Source organism: Bacillus rossius, chromosome 1 (genome assembly GCF_032445375.1).
Source record: "Bacillus rossius redtenbacheri isolate Brsri chromosome 1, Brsri_v3, whole genome shotgun sequence".
In the NCBI taxonomy this organism is placed as follows: Eukaryota; Metazoa; Arthropoda; class Insecta; order Phasmatodea; family Bacillidae; genus Bacillus; species Bacillus rossius.
Genome location: NC_086330.1, coordinates 31,522,690 through 31,548,283, shown reverse-complemented (window position 1 = coordinate 31,548,283; position 25,594 = coordinate 31,522,690). Strand labels below are relative to the sequence as shown.

At 37.5% G+C, this 25,594-nt stretch overlaps 1 protein-coding gene across 1 annotated transcript in view; it reads left to right on the top strand.

The window, feature by feature from the left end:
• The window catches only part of LOC134533920 (cartilage oligomeric matrix protein), a 140,360-nt gene extending 119,072 nt beyond the window's left edge, over positions 1–21,288 (top strand). The window contains exons 14-23 of the mRNA XM_063371719.1: positions 167–274; positions 2,032–2,200; positions 4,464–4,641; positions 7,180–7,355; positions 8,493–8,598; positions 9,514–9,635; positions 12,281–12,368; positions 15,746–15,929; positions 17,415–17,652; positions 20,148–21,288. Coding sequence (XP_063227789.1) covers positions 167–274; positions 2,032–2,200; positions 4,464–4,641; positions 7,180–7,355; positions 8,493–8,598; positions 9,514–9,635; positions 12,281–12,368; positions 15,746–15,929; positions 17,415–17,652; positions 20,148–20,236 — 1,458 coding nt within the window. The 3' untranslated portion in view covers positions 20,237–21,288. The remainder of the gene's footprint in view (positions 1–166; positions 275–2,031; positions 2,201–4,463; positions 4,642–7,179; positions 7,356–8,492; positions 8,599–9,513; positions 9,636–12,280; positions 12,369–15,745; positions 15,930–17,414; positions 17,653–20,147) is intronic.
• The last annotated feature ends 4,306 nt before the right edge of the window (positions 21,289–25,594 follow it).

Sequence of the window (25,594 nt, the reverse complement as noted above, 5' to 3'; positions counted from 1 at the left end):
ACTAGAAGTAACAAAACAATGTTGAAGTGTAGGTATTTTTTTGGTGAAAACAGTCATAGAGAATCTCTACTAATTGGCGAAGACATCTATGTGGAAAAAAACCTGTATTACTGTGAAAAATATAAATATATGTATTTTCCTGTTAAAGTTAATGAAATGATTGCAGGACAACTGTGTGGGCATCCCGAACTCCGGCCAAGAGGATGCTGACAGAGACAACATAGGCGACATCTGTGATGACGATGCTGACAACGATGGCATCCCCAACAAACCAGTAAGTCATTACTTACAAGGTCATCACATGGTCTACGTGAGCTGCAGCCGAGGCGAAGATTGGGCAGAGAGAAATTGTTTCATGTGCAGAGTTGCTTGGCTTCTGGGTTGTAGCCGCGTCGAAGGTGAAGACATCATCACCGACGTTTCAGTCGACGTTGCAGTCGCCATCATCAGGGAGCACACGGCTTTAACCCAGAAGCCAAGCAACTCCAGACAATGGCCGCGAAAGCCTGCGATCTTAATTGTTTTATGTTCATTCAGGCAGGAACAGTTTATAGAGAACTGGCTTCCACTATTCCAGTCAGTCAGTGTCTGTTTTGGAAAATAGTGAACTTTGAACAGAACATCATGTCTTAAAAGTGCTAACATTAAAGTTTGGAGGTAATCTGTTATAGTAACGATTGTGTACAGGATATGTTTTATTGAATACACAGAATTAAATTTTCTGTATTTTTGCGAAAGATTCCTTTGGAAAGTTGACAATAAATAGTTTGTAATACTACAAGAAAGATATTGTGGCTGTGGTTATTTTTGCACATACGTATAAATATGTTTTGAGCTAGTACTGAGTATTTATTAAGAAAATTGACACATTATTTTATATTTAAATTAATGTTTCATTCAAGCAGAATTTTTTAAAACCATTGAAAAGATAATCGAATATTAAACAATTGGACTTTATTTTGCTTTATTTTATTATGCTTATTAATGTGCACAGTTAACACTTGAAAGCCATTCAGGAACAGTTTACAAATAACTTTAACTACTGGAGGTACTGGGACAACATAAAGCATAAATGCCCAGGTAAGAATCCAAACCCAGTATTAACTTGATATATTTTGTAGTGATACAGTTGCTTTCATGTAAATGTACAAATTGATAAATATCTGTAATTTTTAATGAATATCTCAATTCCATTTACAAACAGAAATTACAATGTAAACGTGAGTTCTTTACATTGGGGGTTGGTCGAAACCTAGATTTTTTCGTGATATGAAATCGTGGTGGACTTTGCTGTGAACTGGTGGGTTTTCTCGTGGTACTGTAGTTTCACCCGCCCATTCATACCATCAATGCTCCATTAACATTACACCTTTCATCGTCTCTTTTCACCCATTTCCACTTTACAGGTGAATAATAAAAAATATATGTTCCTAATCTTTAAAAATGCCTTAAAAATACACGAAGTTTTTAAAAGGTTATGAGTACATAAAGATTTGAATATGTAGCCATGTTCAGAAAAAAAAATTCAATTAACTAAAGCAGTATCCCACTTCTAATACATCCAGGAGCGTTACTGTGATTTAAATTTCAGTATGAATCATTTCTTTTTAAGCCAAAACTGCTTTACGGGCATGACATAGAACTGCTACTGTTATTTTGTATTGCTCACTCTGCAATACATCCTGGTCACACAACGCAAACAACATTATTTAGAATTGCCATTACTTATAAACATGCAACATAGAACAGGCAAAATTTAGAAAATTGTATCTCTTGTGTATTTGTAAGTTATGTGTTTCTAGGTAGTGTTTTTGTAAGTTATGTGTTTCTAGGTAGTGTGTTTGTAAGTTATGTGTTTCTAGGTAGTGTGTTTGTAAGTTATGTGTTTCTAGGTAGTGTGTTTGTAAGTTATGTGTTTCTAGGTAGTGTGTTTGTAAGTCATGTGTTTCTAGGTAGTGTGTTTGTAAGTCATGTGTTTCTAGGTAGTGTGTATGTGTGAGTTGTGACAGCATCTCGGCGGTGGTGTTGCAGGACAACTGCCCTCTTGTGCCGAACCCGGACCAGCTGGATACGGACCGCGACGGAGCGGATCACCAGGGCGACGCATGCGACAACTGCCCCACGATACCCAACTCCGACCAGTCCGACGTGGACAAGGACGGGCTGGGAGACGTCTGCGACGCCGACATGGACGACGACCGTAAGTGCGGGCCTTTCGCGACATTCCAACGCTGCTGGAAAAACAAACTGGGGCAAACTTGCATTTGCGTAGCATGGGATTGCCACTGTTTATAGTTTTAATTCAAATATGGTATTTAGACTTTTAAATTCATAGCCACAAAAAATTAATATTATTCAATTCTTAAAATAATTCTGTACCTCTGAGGCATATGACACCATATCACGAAAACCATATTTTTCAAGAGAACAGCTTAAAGAATTTTAAATAGTGCCTCACTTATATGCTCAACTATTTCCTATCCAAAATATGTGAATTTTTGACATATCCTCGATCTTAATTTTGTATGCCAAATGGTGGTAAAGTTCATGGTTAAAAGTGCATTATGCCTCTGAGGTACAGAATTACGTAAGGGTGCTTATAACAGTTCACGTGATCGAAGCCTAAAATGTTAATTTCGAGATAAGGTGGAAAGATTCAGGATGAGAAGAGAAAAGATCTTAAGATCTTAAGTAAGTGTGAACCGGCCATTTACATTATGAGAACCGGAAACCGCAAATATCATGTGTTCTTCTTCTTCAATGCTACCAAAGGGCAAAGATTGGGAAAGAATTTTCAAGTTGGCCGATGTATTCGGACCACCGTCCACGCCATACATGACGTCAAAGGGTCACGTGGACCAATCAGCGATCAGTGTCTATTGGCCACAATTTGAGACATTGTTATTGTAGAAGGTGCTGTAAGGTGGTTTGAGTCAGAATTTTACTGCCAACTTGGCCCGTCCCCACAGGCATAGAGTAAATAAGTTCTGTTACAGAGTGAACACTCAATTTAGTGTCTGCGTTTTTTCTAAATATTTGTGCTTCAAGATCGCAAACTTGAAAAACATGAATACGTTTTACAAAAAAACTGGTCGAAAACCAATAAATTATGTGTTTTATTCATAAACTGTATATCTACATGATATCCTTCTATGTAAGTTTACAATAATTAGTCAAAATGTGTATAAAAAAATGTATGAGGAAACTAGGAATTTTTTCTTTAGCACATGGTGTAGTAGCCCAATAATTATTTGTAGAGCATTTTTTAGCTGACGTAACGATAGGTGAGTGAAGAAAATCATATCAGTCAACGTTATTTAGTTTTCTGTTCCTGTCACAGAACACTTGTCAAATTCACACATATTGCATCAAATTTCCAATCACGCAATGAGTTTTCTTGCAGCTAGTCCGCCAAACACTTTCATCACATCACTTGGAACAAGCGATAAAAATAAATAAAAATTTATTTTCTCATTCTGAAAAGTAGTAAAAACTTGAGGGTGCCATAATTTTGAAAATGAATGCAATAAAATAATCAATATATTAAATTATGTAAGATACAGTATTTTGAAAAGTTTTTTTTTTTTTTTTTTTCCATGGTTTTAATTAGCTTTGTGCTAATAGATGAACTGTCTGACTAACTCATAGGCTCCAGGGCAACCGTCTGACCACCAGACCATTTCATTTTTTAATTTCGTTACCAAAAATATGGACGTTATTGGGAAAAAGGAAAATTATTTAACCAGTATGCTGGTCAGTTCCATTTAAAATTCATTCATGACTTCGTGAAAGAAAATCTTCCTTATATTTTATTGCCTCATATAAGAACACAATTTTACCGGATTTTGATCGTAAGAATTTATAATAGTAACCCAAGAATAATTTATCTGGAAAGATTACAAAAATTTCTCGCCATAAATGAGCAAAAGTATTGTTGAGAATTAAGTTCCAGATTAGCTTGAAAAACTTTGTTTGAAAGAGTATATTTTTTTAATTTTTCCAGAAGGGGGTGGGGCTTGGGGGATATTACAAACACACCCCTCAGGTACCCCGAAGTAAGGTCCCTCTTCAAAATATCGTGGCCCCGTAACAGCGAATGGCCCATTGTTGACCCGAGGTTGGCTGAAGTTGAATATTCGGGCGTGTTCGGGCAGGGACAGAACTCGATGTATATCTTATGCTTCCCCTCCAACGCCTTCCCCTGTGCTTCCACCCCTACATTCTTTCCCTTTTTTATCCCTTATTCGTCGTGCCGCTCCCTCCCCTTTCACAAGCTCCGCCCAAGTGACCGCCATCTGCGATCGGGTTCTGCGCACATTGGCCGTGGTGTTGTTCCAGGGGGATTCTAAACTGATACAAAAGTAATTGATACTTGAATAGTGTACTCGTTTGCAGTACCCGATACAGGTGTGTATCAGTTACAAAGTAGCAGGTTGATACTCTGCAACCCACCTCTACCTCAGGGGTGGAGAACCACGTGGACAACTGCCCCAAGAAGTACAACCCCGACCAGCTGGACACGGACCGCGACGGCCTGGGCGACGTGTGCGACAACTGCCCGAGGGTGCCAAACGCTGACCAGCAGGACGTGGACAACAACCTGATCGGCGATGCCTGCGACGACGGCAACGACCGCGACAAGTGAGTGCAAAACCAACAACTCTTCGCCAGGTCTTTTCTTAATATTGTTCACAGACCATATTGTCATCGAAACACAAAGCAACCTGTGCGTTCAGCCAAACCAACAACGGGATCCCCTCTCTTCACCGGGTCTTTTCTTAATATTGTTCACAGACCATATTGTCATTGAAACACAAAGCAACCTGTGCGTTCAGCCAAACCAACAACGGAATCCCCTCTCTTCACCGGGTCTTTTCTTAATATTGTTCACAGACCATATTGTCATTGAAACACAAAGCAACGTGTGCGTTCAGCCAAACCAACAACGGAATCCCCTCTCTTCACCGGGTCTTTTCTTAATATTGTTCACAGACCATATTGACATTGAAACACAGAGCAACCTGTGCGTTCAGCCAAACCAACAACGGAATCCCCTCTCTTCACCGGGTCTTTTCTTAATGTTGTTCACAGACCATATTGTCATTGAAACACAAAGCAACCTGTGCGTTCAGCCAAACCAACAACGGAATCCCCTCTCTTCACCGGGTCTTTTCTTAATATTGTTCACAGACCATATTGTCATTGAAACACAAAGCAACCTGTGCGTTCAGCCAAACCAACAACGGAATCCCCTCTCTTCACCGGGTCTTTTCTTAATATTGTTCACAGACCATATTGTCATTGAAACACAAAGCAACCTGTGCGTTCAGCCAAACCAACAACGGAATCCCCTCTCTTCACCGGGTCTTTTCTTAATATTGTTCACAGACCATATTGTCATTGAAACACAAAGCAACCTGTGCGTTCAGCCAAACCAACAACGGAATCCCCTCTCTTCACCGGGTCTTTTCTTAATATAGTTCACAGACCATATTGTCATTGAAACACAAAGCAACCTGTGCGTTCAGCCAAACCAACAACGGAATCCCCTCTCTTCACCGGGTCTTTTCTTAATATTGTTCACAGACCATATTGTCATTGAAACACAAAGCAACCTGTGCGTTCAGCCAAACCAACAACGAAATCCCCTCTCTTCACCGGGTCTTTTCTTAATATTGTTCACAGACCATGTTTTCCATCAGAACACAAAGCAACCTGTTATCAACGTGTTATTTCAATTGTTCTCGCAATAGGGAAGATTGATTCAAGAAGTAGTTTTGGACGTACACCATTGCTGTTCACACTGCATGTCATAATAAATCTAAACTCGGTCTGTTCGTGCCTGAGATCGGAAACGGATCTCGGTTCTCGTGACGTCGCAACTGCTGTCTCAGAAAACCTGATGTGTTCGCCTGCGAGTCTCTTGTGTTGTCTGTCGTGTTGTGTATTTTTATCTCTTTTTCACTAATAATTCCTTCCATGGAATTATCTGTGCTGTTAATGTTTTTTTTTTTTAATTTTATGACTTCACCTGCTTTTGACTTGTTTTCTGTATGTTTGCTTATTTTTATCTTTCATGTCTGTTATTGAGGTTTCTATAAGAAAAATGTTTTTTTGTAAAAAGTTATAACCTAGCGGTAGAAAGTTTTATTTGATTCATATTTAGATAAACTCTTGATCTACTACCTATATTGTCTACTTGATCTAATGTAAATTTCAGTGTGTAGTGTGACAGGCACTGGAAGCCCTTTGCAATCAGCAATGCCCTTGTTTTGGCATGACTGTTGAAAGATAGCCAAAATACTATATGTATAATATTTAAAATATCTATTTTATTAAATCCTATAAAACTGTAACATTTGAGATAAACTAAACATTTTACTCTTACAAATGCAACATTGTAAATGCACAGTTATTTTTATTTATTAATTTTTTTAATTTGTAGTCAATGACTTATTGCCATTGAGATCATTAAAGACGGTATTAAAGAAGAGCCTAGACCTTTGGGAGGAAATATCCCAACATTTGCCTGGAGTGATTTCGGGATGCCATTGCAAACCAAAATCAGGATGGCCGGACCTGTGATTGAATTCCGGTCCTCTGGAACGCCAGTCCGTTGTCTAGCCACTGTGCTGCCTCGCTCTGCAAATGTACCTGCTGGAGTTACTCAGGGGCAGCTCCAGGGCAGGGCAAGTGGGCAACTACCCAGGGCCTCGCGACTAATTGGGCCTTGCCCTGGCGCTTTTCATTTTTCCTTGTTCATCTATATTTATTAAGGAAGAACAAAATTGTTACTAGCATGTAATTTAAAGTGCTGGTCAATATCTATTTAAATGAGATTTAATAATGATTTTGTATTATAAACACTTTCAAATTTGTATTGCATTATACAATGTAACAATTTGATCAGCATTTAATTGTTAACCTTTTCATATACAACCAACCCAAGGGTAATTTATCAGGGGGAAAAAAAATAAACATTTCTTAAGATAAAATAGCAAAACGATTGTCAAAAATGATTAATCTTTTTTTTTTTTTATCTTGGGACAATTCCATAATACCCAGGCCCCCCTTTAAGGCTCCTCTCCAAAATATTAAGGCCCCGCGAAATGAAATGGTCTCGCAAAGTCCAGGACCACCACTGAGACACTGCAAGGCGTGCGTGTGTGAATGTCCCAGGGACGGGATACAGGACTCGCGGGACAACTGCCCCACCGTCGCCAACAGCAACCAGCTGGACACCGACAGGGATGGCCGGGGCGACGAGTGCGACCCGGACAAGGACGACGACGGGATTCCCAACCATCGGGACAACTGCCCCATCGTGCCGAACCCCTACCAGGAGGACAGGGACGGTACGTAGACTGTTTCAGCATGCTTCCGGGGGGCTTACGTTTACAGATGCCAGATTTTCAGGGACTTACATAGGGGGATGGGATTCATCTTTCTTCCCACCAAAATCATTAAAAAAAAATTTATATCATTACCACCAACAAAGAAAAGAATCTGAAAGCAAACAGCGGAAAATCCTTTTCCGTGCTCTTGCCAGATTTATTTAGTTTCAAAGCGTGACTGTCCGCAATGACAGACCCTCAAATATTCACGCAAGTGACGACAAAGCAATGCAGTGTTTCATCAGTCCAACATCATCTATGAGTCATAAAAACCCCTTAAAAGAATCTTCAAAAATCGTAATCTTCGTATTGTTTCTCACCTGTGACAGTGTCTGTGGTAACGATGCGATTTCTTTGAAAGTGAAAATACATATATTTTTATCCGAACAAAATATATTACTTATTTCTGGACACAAATGATTTAATTCATTAATTTATGAATATGTTATTAGTAAAATATATTATCAATTAATACCCATAAATTCCATATACATGTTTATTTAACATTATTGAATGAGAACTTAAATATAAATGTTTATTTGTTATTATACATCGATAAAAATAAATATTTTTTAATAGTTTGGTTGAGCTAAAAAAAAATGCCTTTCATGCCTATACACTCATGGAGAGAGAAACAAAAGGAGGGGAGGGGGGTTAGTATATACAGTAACCTATGTACACTTAAATTACAATTAAAACTCCATTCAGGTCAATGATTTGGGTTCACAAATCTTTGCACCCAAGATGGTTGACACTTCAATACTACTGATTCAGGGAGGTTGGCCAGTAAGATATTTTGATGAAATCTCAGCTGTACAGTTTTCTGAAACTCTTGAAATTGGTAGGCATTATTAAGTGTTGTGACATGCAGACTACTGGTAGTAACTGCTTTAAAAAAAAAGTGTGTTATTTTAGTTTTCTTTGTAATCAGGAGCATATTCAGGATTTTATTTAGAGGGGGGAAGAGGAATAGAACTACTTTCCCCCTTTTGTTGGTGGTAGTGGTAGAATGATAGATTTGTTAGGATTTTGCAAGGTGCATTTTTGTTGTAGGCATTTTTAATTGATAGTTAGTCAACATATCGCGCCGTGTTACAGGCGACGGAACAGGTGACGCCTGCCAGGACGACTGGGACAACGACCGGGTGCGCAATCACCTGGACAACTGTCCCAACAACTCCAAGATCAGTTCCACTGACTTCAGGTGACACCGCCGGCACCACCTACCCAAAACCTGTTGCGAATAAGTCCATAATTCATAAGCTTGCTGTAAATGTCAGGACAAAGTGTAGGGGGCTCATGAAATGCACACTAGCCCTTGCTTATCTACAACAACCTGTGGCGTAAAACATTGTTAATAAACTGCAGCTTGAATCTGTCGAGCTGATGCCATGTGGCATGTGTCAAGAAGAGTAATGTTCATAGCACAGCATAACCAGGAGTTAAAATCCTCTGGGTATGCATATGTATAGCACATGGTCGTGAATAGTGAATGGGGGAAGGTGGTGGAAGTAGGAGGAACAGCAGTTGACAGAGAAACGACCAAAGAAGACAAAGAACTGGCATAGGGTAAGAGGGACAGGAATTTAATACCGTATGTACCGAGGTTCCTCACAAAACCATGTCATGTGTATTCGTCCACTTCAGTGGACGATTTATATCTCAACTTTTAATGTGTGAATCATTGAGTATATTCTAATCAACATAAAACTTAATGGCTATAAAAAATATTTTTTTATAGTTTTAAATACCACTTGAAATATATATATAAAAAAATAGTGTATTTAAAAATCAAACCAATTATAATATCTTAATAAATGATGCCATGTGATTGAAAATGTTAAAACTTTGAGTTTTTCCAGGTTTATTGCAATGCGATTTCACTGTAATTTGTATTATATTTCTTGAGTTTCTTATTTAAACTCTTTAAAAAAAAAGCATATTTTAGTAGTCAATTATTAGAGACCATACAATTCCAATGCATTTTTAAACTCTCTGCCAGGAGTGCATTGAATCTAATTCCAAAACAAGACCATAGTTTGATTGGCACATCTATATGCCAGAAGCATTTACTGACAGTGAGCTGGAAAGCCGTGCTAACTTGGTGCTTTTTTTTCAGGACGTACCAGACCGTGGTGCTGGACCCCGAAGGAGACTCCCAAATAGACCCCAACTGGGTGATCTACAACAAAGGGGCAGAGATTGTCCAGACCATGAACAGCGACCCGGGACTGGCCGTCGGTGAGTGGGCCATTTCCTCGTTCTTTGCCAGTGGCCTCTGGTACACAACATTATTGTCATTAAAACAATCTTGCCTTCAAGCTGAACGTACTGTAGATTTATTTTTATCATTTAAAATGTGTACAGTATTATGTACGTATGTAATCTTTACAATAGATACTATTCTGGAAATAAAATAAAATTAACTATACTTTATATATAAAGTACACTAGAGTCCCGTTATAGCGAGGTGTCACGGTTCCGGGTTTGATCCTCGCTATAACCGTGTCCTCGCTATAATCGAATTGGACAAATTTTGGCCCCCAAAAAATTAAAATTAACCGAATAGAGCATAAAAATTGTGTTTAAACCTGTATAATTGGAAAATAACAGGTTATATTAACGAAATCTTAATTTCTGTGAGCAGATGTGTGAATTCTCTTTAAAACGATACCCTATAAGTACGGATGCGATCACCGATTACGTCAAAATAACCAGAATACCCTACCAAGCCACGTAAGTATAGCATCTCAGCCCGCGGCCGACGCAGCATTGTCCTGCTATCTATCGTCGACGCGGGCTGTCTGCTGGCGGCCATGTTGGTTCGGGATGTTGCAAACAGGTGGTGCTAGTGTAGCGCGACGATTTAATTCCTTACAAAAAAGCAGGAGTGTGGCTGCGGCAACGCACGTACGCCTCAAACGTAATAGTCGCTGGAAAACTATACTTTTTTCATTTAAAGAAACCTGTCAACTTTTTTAGAAAATAAATTTGGGATTAAACTCAAACCATCATCACCCCTTTCTCGGACAGATACCCCAACAACTGACCAAAACAAAAGTTACAAGAAAACTGCCCTAGCGATTCGGAAATAAATACGGTAGTGCCGACTAGTAAACGAAAAAATGCGTAACCGTATGTATTCGTTACTATAACAATTAATACTCGTTACTATCGTTACGTTACTCGTTACTTCTGATACAGCATAACATGCTATGTTGCAGCAACGAATCCAGTCGTATTGCGTACGCGTACAGTATGACGTCGCGTAAATAATAAATAGAATATAAACAATTAACAATATTTGATAATTAATAGTTTTTGTTAACCAAGAAACAATTAAATCTTATTAGAGCGGCTTTTTAATATTCTCTCTTTTAAGATAACCAAAAAAAACGTGAAAATACGCGATTATAAAAACAAAAACATACATATTTTTAATTTGTAAAAAAAAATACTTTCTTACGTTGTTTCTGTTCCAATCTCAAACTTTGTCTACACACGGCACAGATAACTAACGGAAGGTTGAAAAAAGAAAGAAAGGATGGGATTCTATTTTTAAGCCACGCACTTAGGTGCCGACTGCACGGCTGAAGAATGTGACGCGTCAACGGCAAGATGTCTAGTGGCGAGCGAGAGGGGTGGAGAAAAAGCAGACAAACAACAAAAGCGCGCTACAAGCGATCACGCCGTAAATTCCTCAAAAATACCTCGTTATAGCCGTGTTCTCGCTATTACCGTGCTCGCTATAACGAGATTCTACTGTATAGTCCTAATCCGAAACCCACTCGTTCGGACTTCCAATTAATTCGGATGGGATTTTAAAAAAGTAGGATTTTAGTTTTGTTTTTGTTAATCCTTCATCAGTTTATAGGTTAAAAACTTAGGTCTGTGTATACAAAATGTAGTGTTAAAAATTAAAAATTAAATTAAGCGGTAGGAAAAGTTCTATTTATGACAACAATATAGTTGTTAATGTTAAACCTAGTTTTACCCATCTAAAACTTTTGTATTTTGTGCATTTTCTGTGATCTGGACAGAGTCCCGTCTCATCAAGTCAAGATTAGCAGGACTCTGCAGTATATTAATTAACTTGGGTTTAACTTCGATAGCGTGGTCATTAGAGATAATTATAAGCAATGAGAAAACGGGACATGCGGAAGGAATTACCCATGGCCTATTGTTGTAATGAACCATCGCAGCATTTGTCTGGAGTGATTTCAGGAAAACATGGAGAATATAAAATCACAATAGCCGGGCCAAAATTTCAATTGCAGTCCCCTGGAAGTTGAGTTTGGTGGCTTACCACTGCGGCACCTCACTTCATGGGGTACATTAGAGGCAAAACTATAGACATTGACTTAACACTGATAATTATTCATGCTGACTGCAAGATACAGCAGAACGTCAATCAACTCCAACATCACGACATCGTTTCTATCCGAAAACCAACACTGCAAGGGCAACTGCCATGAAAGCCAAAGATAATTTTTTTGTTTTACTTTACAAAATTTGGGTTTGTTTTAATAAACAAACTAAATGGTATTTTTTGTGTAGTTGAAATGTGTACTCTGTACTACCGATATACTTATAAGCTTAACTTAAGCAAGAGTCTTGACTTATTGTAATTACTCTTTTCTGGATTCAAATGCGAACTGTAAGGTAGATTTTTTTAATGCGTGTTTTCCTTAAAAACATTATGTGAAGCAGATGACAATGGGCGAAGACTACTGTAGCAGGTTAACGTACTTACAGCACAAATCCACATAGTAGATGAATGGATGTTCTGTTAAAAATGTTGATCAGTTAATAGATCAATGAACAGAACTGAATATTCAGGAGAGTACATATTTAGAATTTATAGTGAATGCATGGTCTTATTGCAGGCTACGATCAATTTGGCGGAGTCGACTTTGAAGGAACCTTCTTCGTGGATACAGAAATGGATGATGATTATGCTGGTTTCATTTTCAGGTTGGTATAATTCATATAAGATGGTAGATTTTTATTGAATTTTACATGAAAACATTTTTGTGTGCCCCGATACTTTACATCTGACACAAATCAATGGAACGTCCTTAAATGTCACTTCCCTACCGTAAAACAGTAAAGTATAAAAAATATTTGTGTATTTTCTGATAAGGATGCAGCTTAGTGCGACAAGGGGTAGCAATGTACCAAATGTAATGCTGACTAATGCACCAAGCAGTCTTAAAACATTACACGTCTGCCTTTTGCTTACAAACTTAGTCTGATGAATATTGTTATCAAATACGTAACTGATAATCTTATAGCATTGTCTTTTCCTCACAGATATAACTTTAAAACTGTCCTCCATTAAGGATCCCGCCTACCTGGGTACACATACAATGATCAGAGCTTCAGAAAAATCCCACACAATTTAAAAAGATAACCAGTGGTGACTGTTTACGAAAAACATTTAAGAATGTCCTGAGGGTTTATGGGTAGTTACTAGTTATGTTTCCGTATTTCATTTATAAACTGTAATTTTAGGAGATTGAAAAGGGCTAAATTGTGGGGTTTTTTTTTTTCAGAACAATTTTTAGACATGAAAAGCACCCAAGGGTTTTGCATTACACCCTTACCTTCATTTCTCCACCATATAATGGTTTGGTCATTCATCGCTCAGGTTTTATAGTTGTCCTATGCATAACTAGAAGACTGCACCAGTTCAGAGCCTTGCACTTGGAGGAGAGAGACACCGCTGACTAGGCAGACCTCTTTAAGGAACTGCATCACTGATAATACTTTCAGAGATTGCAAACTGGCATTCATATTTGTAGTTTGCTTCTTCCTTCTGCAATTTCTAGAAAATTAATAACACAAATAGTTAAATAAAATATTATAAAATCTATAAAATTTTGAAGTCACACGGTAGATCATGATATCTTGCCAAACACTTTATTAGTGTACTCACAGTAAGTAAAGGTACATTTTTACCAAAACTATAATCAAAAATTTATAGGGAGAGATTTATATTGTATAGTTATGCACAAAATTTAAAGTGATGAGAACTAAGATTATAGTGGGTTTAGAACCATTCAATTACCAACTCAATCATCATAAATTTCAGTCATGTTGGTAGTCAGGATCTAACCCAGGACCCTTGCCATGCAAGCATGATTTATTTGTGATTACTGCATAAAGATAAAGCTCCAACATAGATATTAAATAGTAAAATAAAATTGAAACAGTTATTATTATAATAATAATTGGAATGCTACCTACCTTGTGATGCCTACTGCCTTGGTGGAGGTGGGATATAGGGCTGAAGGAATATCTGATGGGTGGAGGAGACATGGAAAAGGCACCATTGAGGGCTGACTCTCGATCATGCAGCCCATTGAGTGTCCATCATACCTTTGCCGTGTTGCAACAGGGTGTGTTTCCTCAATGCATTAAGCTCCACTGGTACTGGGCAATGATGCACAACTTTTGGGGCAGCGGTGTGTTATAACTGCCGTAGTGGACCGAGATACCAAGGTTGGCGACACTTCAATCATAAAAAATACTCAAACTAGGAAATAAATAAATTTTATAGAATCAAAACCCAACTGGAAATATAATTTAAGATCACTATTCAAAGATATGCATGTGCCACCACCTCCCTCCTTATCATAACATCCCCTGCTCTATCTACGTGTGCAATATGACATGTGCCTCGTGTGATCCGGCATTTGAAATGTGCACCACTGGCCCGAAAGGGTGCAAATGAGTGCCGTTAGCTGGGATGCGATGTTTCCTTAAACATTAAAATATAACATTTGTTTTACTTTATTTTATCACCCCAAGGTTTATGTTGTTTTCAGCCGTGCTCAGAGACCCTTTATTAAATAAATTATAATAATTCAGTTGTCTCTAGGCTGAATAAAACATTTCCAAACACACCCGTAAGCAGCAATCCAGCTTTCAAACACTATTACTTTTAATAGAGTTATTTTAAATAGTATTTTAAATAGTATTTTAAAAGAACTTAATTGGTTTTACCTCTGTAAACTGTTTTTATGTTTGAGTTTCTTAATGTAAGCGGCATGAATCCAGTATCACGTAATGGTCTTCAGCCAGGCGGGAAGGGCCCTGGTCATTGGCCATTTTCTTATATCCGGCCCAGTATGAAGCCATCACCTCTCGAGGTAGGAAGTGTCCGCACCCCAACTTCATCGTCTAGCATCACTGACCACTTACTTCAGTTTTCTTAATTTAGTGATGTATAATGCTTTCTCAGTTATCCTTGGGGCAGACCTGCATTGGGAGATTTTTAACCCTTTTACGTGTGTTTAAAATTACTGCGTGAGAAACTTTTCAGTCACGATGGTGACAGACTTCAACTTGTACAAGTACATGCCGCAAGGCTTTTCATAGTGATCTAGCAGGACGTGTAAGAGATGCATAATCAATGATGTTAATAAACTGTGTTAACCGTGAGATGTGCTAACAACTTCTGGTACCGGTTGTGAGATTCCTCACAGCCACGGGGTGGGATCTTCGTGCAAGATTTTCCGATGCTCAGAGCAGACCAAATCTGGAAAGGTTGAGGAAGTTTATAGTAGGGTGATTCGAGTCTCATTCACACACGGGTGAAGTTATGACCTTTATCAAAGAGTCGCCGCCGGGTCCGTGTGCCCTATAAACATACAGAGGCACCCATGCATAAAACTTTGACTTGCAGTTTAAGGATGTTTAAGGCCCTACGACATCACATGCTATTTTTATTCATGTGCGATTATTTTGTTTGTAGGTTTGTAGCACTCTCCCAACCTGTCTCAGCATGTCAGACCTAGTAACAGATTGTTGCTCAAGGCACATTGCTTATGTTACATGGGTCTTGGGTTCGATCATAAGTCTCGGCACGAGATGGTTAATGAGTCCTGGGTTGTTAGCCAAGTGGTTTGGAGTACTAATATACTATATTTTCCGAGGTTCAGTCATCATCATTTTAAACTTCTGAGCATACAATGAGCTACGGATAATTCTACCTTTTACTTTTAACTTAGAACACTACTGTAATTACTGCAATACAATTTTCATTAGACATAAAATTAAACCCAACTATAATGACTTAATTAATAGAAACATATTATTTACGAAATGAGACACATATTGTTCCTTACTAAACAATAAACAGTTTTAAACTCACTTCTGCAATTTGAATTAATATTGTGTACTTGTCATTGGTAAGGACTGTTATTGTAACACAATTTATATTTGTAATTTTAGAGACAAATACAAATGATCTTTAATTTTACTGAGTTCTGAAAGTGAAGAGAGTTTTAGATTAACGTAAGTACCCACCAGCTGAAGTAACAGAGCTGTTTGATGGTCGCGCGCAGCTACCAGAACAACAAGAAGTTCTACACTGTGATGTGGAAGAAGAGCGCGCAGACCTACTGGCAGGCGACCCCGTTCCGAGCCGTCGCAGAGCCGGGCATCCAGCTGAAGCTGGTGGACTCCGGGACGGGACCGGGCCAGATGCTGCGCAACTCCCTCTGGCACACCGGGGACACGGAGGATCAGGTGACGGTGCCATGCGCTCCTTCCACCCCTCTTCAGTGAAAACCAGCAGTTTTAAGCCAACAACCAGCAGAAACTCCTTTCTTTATCAATACTCATATCAACTTTTTATTCGCCATTTCTTTTTTAACCATGTCAATATTATATTACATACTTTACAATATAGTATAGCTTTACAAAATGCATGATACTTATCATAGCTCTTATTATTCTCTATAAAAAAAAAAACATGTTTGATGCCGCAGCTCAAGAACAAATTCACAACCACACTTGATGGTGACTTCGGTAGGACTCCACCGGTGTGTCTTGTCATACAAACACTTTGGAGATGTTTCTTTAGAGTTTAAATAATGATAAGAGCTCTAACAGGACTGTGCAGTAGCTATATTTATGGTCTACATCTACCATTCCTGCAAACGCATGACACGTTTACTTGTCTAATGATTTTGGGGGAAACCACAGAAATCAAAAACCAGGGGTAGATTCAGTGCCGGGCAACCTTATTACTAACGCAACTGTAGCACTATAATTTTGCGACAAGAATATTAGCAAAAGCATTGTCGTGATTTAAGTTTCAGGTTAGCTTAAAATCGTTGTTTTAAAAGAGTTTATTTTTCAAATTTTACTGCGAAAGGCCTCTGAACCCATCTTTTCTCTGCCGGCTATTTTCATAGTCTCAAGGTTCCCTGGTAAGAACCCCCTCGAAAATATTGGGGTCTAGGGATGTGCGAGTACCCGATATTTTCAGGTACGGTTCGAATCCACAATTACCCGAACCCGGAATCGTTGTACGTAAAGTTATAAATTAATTTAATACGGCTCAAAAATTCTAGCAGTGAAAAATAAAATTAGGCTACTATCACGTAAGTATTTATAATATGATATATCAAAGAATGACATGTAAATTAAATAATTAACACAGTGACATTAAAAGAATTTCGAGATTTCCAGAGCTTAAATATAATTACGAATTTCGTCGTATAGCAAACTATAAACTAAAAACAATTACATACCTACAAGAAAAAAAAACCTCTTGGCTATTTATTGGAGAAAAAATGGTTTCGTTTGCTGAAAAGTTTATAAAAGTGAGATTTCCCTGTGGCGTGCAGTTTATTATGATTGAGTTGGAGAATCGAATATGTTTTGGTTTTCATATTTTAAATTGTTTATTATTAATTAAGTTTACATAATTATAAACATTTCACTCTCAGTGTAATAAATAATTGCCAGTAGTTACAGTTAGAAAAAAGAGAACACACATTATTTTTAAATTAATCATTTATTTTTAATTATTCTGTGCTTAATATTCGGAATCGGATTCATATTTCAAATATGTATTACCAGGGATTCGAATCGGATTCGAAGCGAACTGAAAATCGAGGATTCGCACATCCCTATTAGCGTCCCACCAAGAGTGAGTGGCCTAGGGCCGGTGTGCGAGTGCGAGGCGGCGTGGGCCTGTCTTCACCGCGCCGCTCACCCCCGCAGGTGAAGCTGCTGTGGAAGGACCCCCGCAACGTGGGCTGGAGGGAGCGCGTGGCCTACCGCTGGCTGCTGCTCCACCGCCCCAAGATCGGCCTCATCCGGCTGCGCATCTTCGAGGGCGAGCACATGGTCGCCGACTCTGGCAACGTGTACGACTCCACCTTGAAGGGCGGCCGGCTGGGCGTGTTCTGCTTCTCCCAGGAGATGGTCATCTGGTCCGACCTCGTCTACCGGTGCAACGGTGAGCAGAGCCGTTGTCTCCCGCGGAGGGACTGGAGTGACTAGCATCTATTGCTTTATGGTTTAGCATTTATTATATACAGTAGAATCCCGTTATAGCGAGCACGGTAATAGCGAGAGCACGGCTATAACGAGGTCTTTTTGAGGAATTTACGGCGTGATCGCGTGAAGCGCGCCTTGGTTATTTGTCTGCTTTATCTTCACTGCTCTTGCTCGGCAGTAGACATCTTGCAGTTGACGCCCGTCACATTCTTCAGCCTTGCAGTCGCCACCTAAGTGCGTGGCTTTAAAAATATAATCCCGTCCTTTCTTTCTTTTATCAAACTTCCGCTTGGCTTCAAGGCCAAGGTATGTTCGACTCGAATAAACCAAGCCTTTGAATATACATATAATTGTACGCATTTCTTATTATTTATAAAATAGACAAAATCTATTTTTTCCCGCCATTAAACATAACAATGCACATTTTTTTTTAAAATATAAATGCTCTTAATTAATTTGTTGGGACATTTTCATTAACGAATAATAACATTGTTTATAACTATGTTAGGCCAAAAACGTCAGAGCCGTCTTTATACTTGTTGCTAATTGATCACGTTAATAATACACAAATATTTATAAACTTGTTTGGAATTATTTCAGTCGTGACACGTTTACAAACACTTCACGTTATTTATTTTACTAGCTGGCAAATAGTGGGCACTACCGTATTTATTTCCGAATCGCTAGGACAGTTTTCTTGTAACTTTTGTTTCGGTCAGTTGTTGGGGTATCTGTCCAAGAAGGGGGTGGTGATGGTTTGAGTTTAATTCTGAATTTATTTTTAAAAAACGTTTACAGGTTTTTTTAAATGAAAAAAGTATGTATTGTTTTCCAGCTTTTTTGTAAGGAATTAAATCGTCGCGCTACACTAGCGCCATCTGTTCGCTACATCCCGAACCAACACGTCCGCCAGCAGACAGCCCGCGTCGACAATAGATAGCAGGACAATGCTGTGTCGGCCGCGGGCCAAGCCGAGTAATCGATTGCGGGCTGAGATGCTATACTTACGTGGCGTGATAGGGTATTCTGGTTATTTTGATGCAATCGGTGATCGCATCCGTACTTGTGGGGTATCGTTTTAAAGAGAATTCACACATCAGCTCACAGAAATTAAGATTTCGTTAATATAACCTGTTATTTTCCAATTATACAGGTTTCAACACAATTTTTATGCTATTTTCTGTTAATTTTTATTCTTTGGGGGCCAAAATCTTTCCAATTCGGTTATAGCGAGGATCAAACCCGGAACCGTGACACCTCGCTATAACGGGACTCTAGTGTAGGTTAATTAGCTTTTCCATGCGACTTATTCAAAACGTAATCTTAACAGTCTAAATGTTAAAAAACAATATATTCATGTACACAAATACTACTTACAAACTACACCCTTTTGATATTTAAAAAAAATTGTCAATACATTTTTAATTTAAAATCATAAAATAAAGTAAAATGTTTACTAAGCTTTAAAAATTAGTAGTGCAAATTGCTAGCATTAAGTTAGATTTTTATCATCCTTTTAACCAAGATAAAATGTAGGGTAAAGATGGAAAACGTTTGTTAAAAAAAAAAAAAAAATTAATATGTATATGAGCATGTGTTTCAAACAATCTGCAAAATATGTAGTAAGTAGTATTTTGATTTTTTGATTAGTGTTAATACATCTTTTTGCACAATTTTGAAAACCTTCTACAAAAAAAAGTGTAGCAGTTTTGTGGCATTTATTTAAAAATTACTTTAAACCAAAGTAAATTAATTTATGTAAAACGGAGTTTTTTGTGTAGGAAGTTGGCAAAGAAAAAATAACATTTAATGTTAAAATTATCAAATACATATCTATAGCAAATTGCTGATTTTTCTGGCTCCTAATTATGAGTTTTTACTAAACCACATTTTATAGTTAATTCTTAGCTCAGCTTTGAATTTTATATTGTTTTTTATTTTTATACACATTATTTATTTATGGAGTATAAAAATGATCACTGTATAAGATGACAAATTTGCCATAGTACTTGCTTAATCAAAACAGTGTTATTTTAACTATGATACAAGTTGTATTCTCGATTGAAATAATTTGTGAGGTGGATTCACTCGGAACAAAAAATAAGTCATCAAGCAAGAGCTCATTATAATTAATTTAAACTAAATAGGTATATTAAGAGGTACATGATAAAATAGGAAATGTTATCATTTTGCTACAGAACTTTATCTATAAATTATTAGGCACAAGTAAGACAAAATTATTGCACAAAAAAACTGTTTGGCAGTGAAAGGCTTTTATTTTTAATTTTGCTTAATTTAAGTTTCAACTTTCATTCAAATTCTATGCAGTCTAGTATTTACCTTTATTTTGGAGTTATTTCAACTTTTTCGTAGCTTATCTCTTAATCTTGTTCAAATCATCACTACAAGATTGTTCAATCATGACACTTCTGATGCTCCCGTGTTGTGTTGCAGAGAATGTCCCCAAGCCCATCTACCTAGAGCTGCCGCTGAAACTTCGCGAGCAAGTGTCAGTTGAGGATTCCAGCTCGATAGGACTGTAACTTGACATCATGAACTGGCAGTGAAATGCCTGCAAATGCCGTCGACACTTCGCGAGACAGTCTGCTCCACTGTGCTGCTCTTAAACGCGGAGACTACTCTAATCATTTACAATCCGCGTATAAAATAAATTTAACTAAAACCACTCTTCCCATGATAAAAACATCCCTCCAAGTCAGTTCATGAAGTACTTCAGAAGAAGAGCACCCCTACATCAAATTTTTGTGTTGTAGTTCTTAACATTTGATCAGTTTTAGTACATTCGAATGTGTTTTCTACACATTTGATTAATAGATTATATGAGATCAATGCATTCCAATTTTAAATTAGTAGAACACATGAATGGTGAGTTTACCTAGCAACATAAGCTAAGCTATGCTTGATAATATTTTTTAATGATTATGTTCTTTTGAAATTTTTTGAATAAAAAGATTAAACCCTAGCATATCACACATTTATAGCTAGATGAAAATCACATTTTTGAAAGAATGTGTGGAATTCTTATATATGTCCTTTTTATGTATGTATTTCCTTTATATGTATGTAGTTACAACCATTACACCAAATAATATTGTTGAAAAAAATTTTAACACTTTTTTTGTTGAATTATATGTAATATTAAATAAAACATTGTAAATTAAATTAAAAACTTTAATAACAAGATGATTCCACTAAAGTGCTAAACAAACATTTTACAAAATAGCAGTAATTCAAGGCAGTTAGGAGTTTTTATATGTATGTACTTGTACCAAGCTTACATTAAGCTGGGGTCCACTATTAGTACAGTGTTTATTAGCATTAGTAATTAGTACTGTAAAGAGTAAGTATGTCAGTTTAGGATCATCCTTACATGAAATATGAAACTGTATTGTAAAATACTCCAGTTCTTGAGATAACAAATTTGTAATTACTGATTTTGTATGTTGTATATAATAAAAATAAAATTGAACTCTACGTGTTTTGTAAGTTTATAAATTCCAACTGCTGCTATGACAAAGGTGAAAATGACGGAGACAAGATTAAAGTGGAATAACTTAAGTTATAACCTAAGAATTAAAATGAAAAGTTTTTACTTTCCCAGGTATCCAAGTCATGTACCCATAACTTAACAAACCTCTTGGATAAGAATGAAATGAACATTTAAATAAAAAAGTGAAGAAGTGAACTATCAACCAATACTTTGTCACGTTTAAAATCCACTCTGGGCACAAGCTTAATTCTTGAAAGTGTTCTTAAATAGCATTATGTAATTCTTCAGTCAACTACCGTAAAATGGGGTGAATAGGGTCAAAACATTGTAACATTATGCAAGAAAAAAATAGCAGAAAAAAATTATACATTGTTCTAATACATAATTCTATGTATAATTATTTTTTGCTACACTATGTTTCAAAATATGTTACAAACTTTTGATCCTATTTACCCTTTTTTACGGTAATTCACTACAGGTGTTTCCAAGAAAAACGCTCTATAATAGAAACCCAAAAGTCAGTTTACATTTCTGAAATGCAACTGAAATTTAAGAGGTTCCAATTTGCCTGCTAAGGACCCTTGCATGGCTCTGTGCCTTTGGAAACTGCTCAGAACCTGTGATGTCAAAATTTTCATTTCCTGCCAGCCACGAGCCATATCCCCTTCACCATCCCAAGATTGTTCATTTCAATTAACAAAACCCACACTTTTTGAAAAGAGCTAAAAGTGGTTAAAAGAAGTGAAGGACCCGAGGGGAATTTAAACAAGGGCACATTGCAACAAATTTAAGCTCTATGGGTTATGACGTGAAGCAAAGTAAACCTTAGTAATACAATGGAAATTTTGGTTAAAATAAAAGCTATAACCACAACATACAAGACAAGTCAGGGATGAGGGGGGGAAGGAATTGGCCATTGCATATCACAAGGAACATTAAGCTTTTACTTGGAGTGATTTAGGTAAACCATAAAAGCTTTAAATCAGGGTGGTTGGACCAACTAGATTTGAAAGCACAGTCCTCTCGACAAATAAGCCAATCTGCACTAAAATTAAACTTTTAGCAGAATCAATTTATGAACTGTGTTGACCCAAATGATGGGTAACTTTTATAAAGTCAAAGTACATAGAAAAAATTAAGGTTTGCCTTGCTTTTGGGGTATCTTCACTGATTCACATTACTGTTAAGACTATTAAATATAAGAAATGCAGAATAACACACACAACCTTTATCAGCTTCATGCACATTTGAGATGAAAAGAGAATAAAAACCCATGAAGCACTTTCCACAGTCCTTCAGAGCATTGCCACAGGGAAGCTAGCACCATCTTTTAAACTAATGACACTAATAGTAGATACACCCAGTCTTAACATTGTGTTTAATAGGTCTGTTTATAATTGAATATATTATTCGTAATTTTGTCATTTTTATGACATTGATTACAGATTATGATATTCCTTTTAAGAGCTTGTTACGGTGCCACTCGTGGCGGCACCTCTTGATACGGGGGCCGTAGTCTCTGATATTTACTGACTGAATTTTAATGCGTGCTCGAGTTTTATGGGCGCCACCGTGCCACGTGCACGGACCGATGTGAGACTCTGGTAAATATGTAGAGCCGCGGTACATGCGAAAAAAAAATGCTAAAAATCAGAAAATACTTTTATTCTATGCTCTTTCATTTCCTCTTTTCAAATCAACCGGCGGAGATAAGAAATTCCGAATATTTTAGAAGATATCGAATTTTTTAATTTTCATCACAATACCTGTGTATTCATGCTGCGATTACCATTGTTTCTTGTTTACGACTATCTATTATGTTTCTTATTGGACAATTTTGTCACGTGACAGTTCCGTGATTGGCCAGTATTCAAATGCACCAATACGTCATTATTTATTTATTTATTTATTAATGTTCCGTCGGAGGTATTGTGACGTAGGTGAACATCATTTCCTTCTAATGGCAAAGGAAATGTACCCGCCTCCAACTTAGGTAGGCTTTTAACGTTTCTAATTTTAAATTCTTATTTTTTATTTGGATATTGTTGCGCAAGTAATAAGTAACAAAGAAATTTACGTGAGTTGTTAATGTTCATCATTTGTCCGGGTTTGTTAGGTCAGGTCAGTTACATTATAAATACTTTAAAACTAAAGAACCATTGAAATTACATCATATTATTTTTAATGTACGCTTAGTTTGAAAGTATTCATAATGTAACTGACCTGACCTAATCGACCATTTTGGTTCGTACTGTTCATCCTTTGTCCCGGTTTGTTTGGTCAGGTCAGTTACATTATAAATATTTTAAAACTAAACAGCCATTAAAATTAATTCACATTATTTTTTATGTCCGCTTAGTTTGAAAGTATTAATAATGTAACTGACCTGACCTAATCGACCATTTTATTTATTACGCATTCACGAACACACGGCAAAATCACAAAATTGGCGTCGTTCGAATGGTTGTACAGGTGATGTATTGCTAAATTAAAAAATTCGATATCTCCTTGACATCGTCCGGGCCTGCGGCCCTTTTAAGTCCGATATGCCACCGCCCAAACATCACCCACCCTCCATTCAAACCTCCCGCCTACCCGTGCGTACGTGTGTGTTCGCCCGGCAAGAGGGCGCTGTCGAGTCAGTGCGCCGCACCCCTAAAAACATAAGTACCTATATATAATTGTGTTGTTTGTTTTTATATTCCCTAAGTGCAACGTGACGGCAGATCGGCCGGGAGGGTTTTATGTACTTTTATTTTAAAATAATGTATTAAAATAGAATAGCGTTTCCGGACATTCCCGAGGAAACCCGAAGCCAGACAATAATTAAATTTAAATCAAAATAATTATAATTTGTACAATCTTTTCTCTTATTCATAAATTGTCACATTATTTTTAATGCATTCTTGTCATGTTAATTTGGTTTCCCATGGCACGAATTCGCAAATATCTTTTAACTGCAATTGTTTCGGCGGGAGGACGCCATGTTAGTCGAGCGAGCCATGAGCTCATCCCCAGTCTTCCGCCATCAACGACCGAGAGCAGACGCATCAGCACTCCGGGGACCTCACCACTTGTTTCTCTGCCAAGTAATTCTGTTAACTTTAATTTCGTCTCAATCACTTTCTTTTAGTGTTCGGAGATACTCTCGGTCGGGGGACTGCTTAGTTAATTAGTTTACGGCCAGTCTGTCTTTTTCCTCGTACTACGTAATTTAATACGTGACCACGTGGTGGCTCATCACCCCTAAACCGATTCGTGCCGCGGGCGTTTTGTACAGTTTCAACCGTGTACGTGTGTGAGCTGAATTAGCGGAATAAATCAGGCGTCCGCGGCGGACTGGGATGAGATCAAAGAGATGAGATCATGGCTTGCTCGACTAACATGGCTGACTCGACAGCGCCCTCTTGCCGGGCGAACACACGCACGCACACGTATGCACGGGTAGGCGGGAGGTTTGAATGGAGGGTGGGTGGTGTTTGGGCGGTGGCATATCGGACTTAAAAAGGGGCTGCAGGCCCGGACGATGTCAAGCTTCATAAAGAATTTTAAAATATAACAATGACTTGTAATTTTACTGCATTAATTAAAGTTAAATTGGTGAGAATGTGGAACACAAAACACTTTTTTCCCATAAGAAAGCATGTCAAGATAATTTTTTTTAAATGTTTATCTTTCGTCATACAAGGTATGTATCAGTGGTATTGATAAAGAAATACTTGCTTCATTTGGTTGTTTGTTGATTGTGACAGACCATAGATCCTCTTTTCTGCCCTATCATGTCAATGAAAAAAAAAAAAAATTTGAGGGCAAATATTAATAATTATTAAGGTTACTGTGGTGATATTGGTTTTAACCTCTTAGCAACCTCTTTGCATGAACATTGTTTAACCTTCAATATTACCTCTTATTCAAATCTATGTATTAATTCATGTAACAATCTAAGTCATGTTTTGTGCTTAATAAAGCCTTAGTTTCTGATGATAAGGTTTATTATGTCAATTTATTAAGCACATTTTACCAAGAAACATTTAATACAAACAATGGACAAGTATTTCAAGCCCGAGAGATTTGAAGCAGATCACACAACTGGGAAAAGCTCCTCACAATGGAATCACTGGAAGAAAACATTCGAAGTCTTCACAGCTTCAATCAAGGCTTCTGAATCTGATAAGCTGTTACTACTCTACAATCACGTGAGTCACAGTATATACGAACTTATTAGCGAATGTACTTCTTATGCGTCTGCAATCGAAAAGCTAGATTCACTCTTTAAGGTTTATTATGTCAATTTATTAAGCACATTTTACCAAGAAACATTTAATACAAACAATGGACAAGTATTTCAAGCCCGAGAGATTTGAAGCAGATCACACAACTGGGAAAAGCT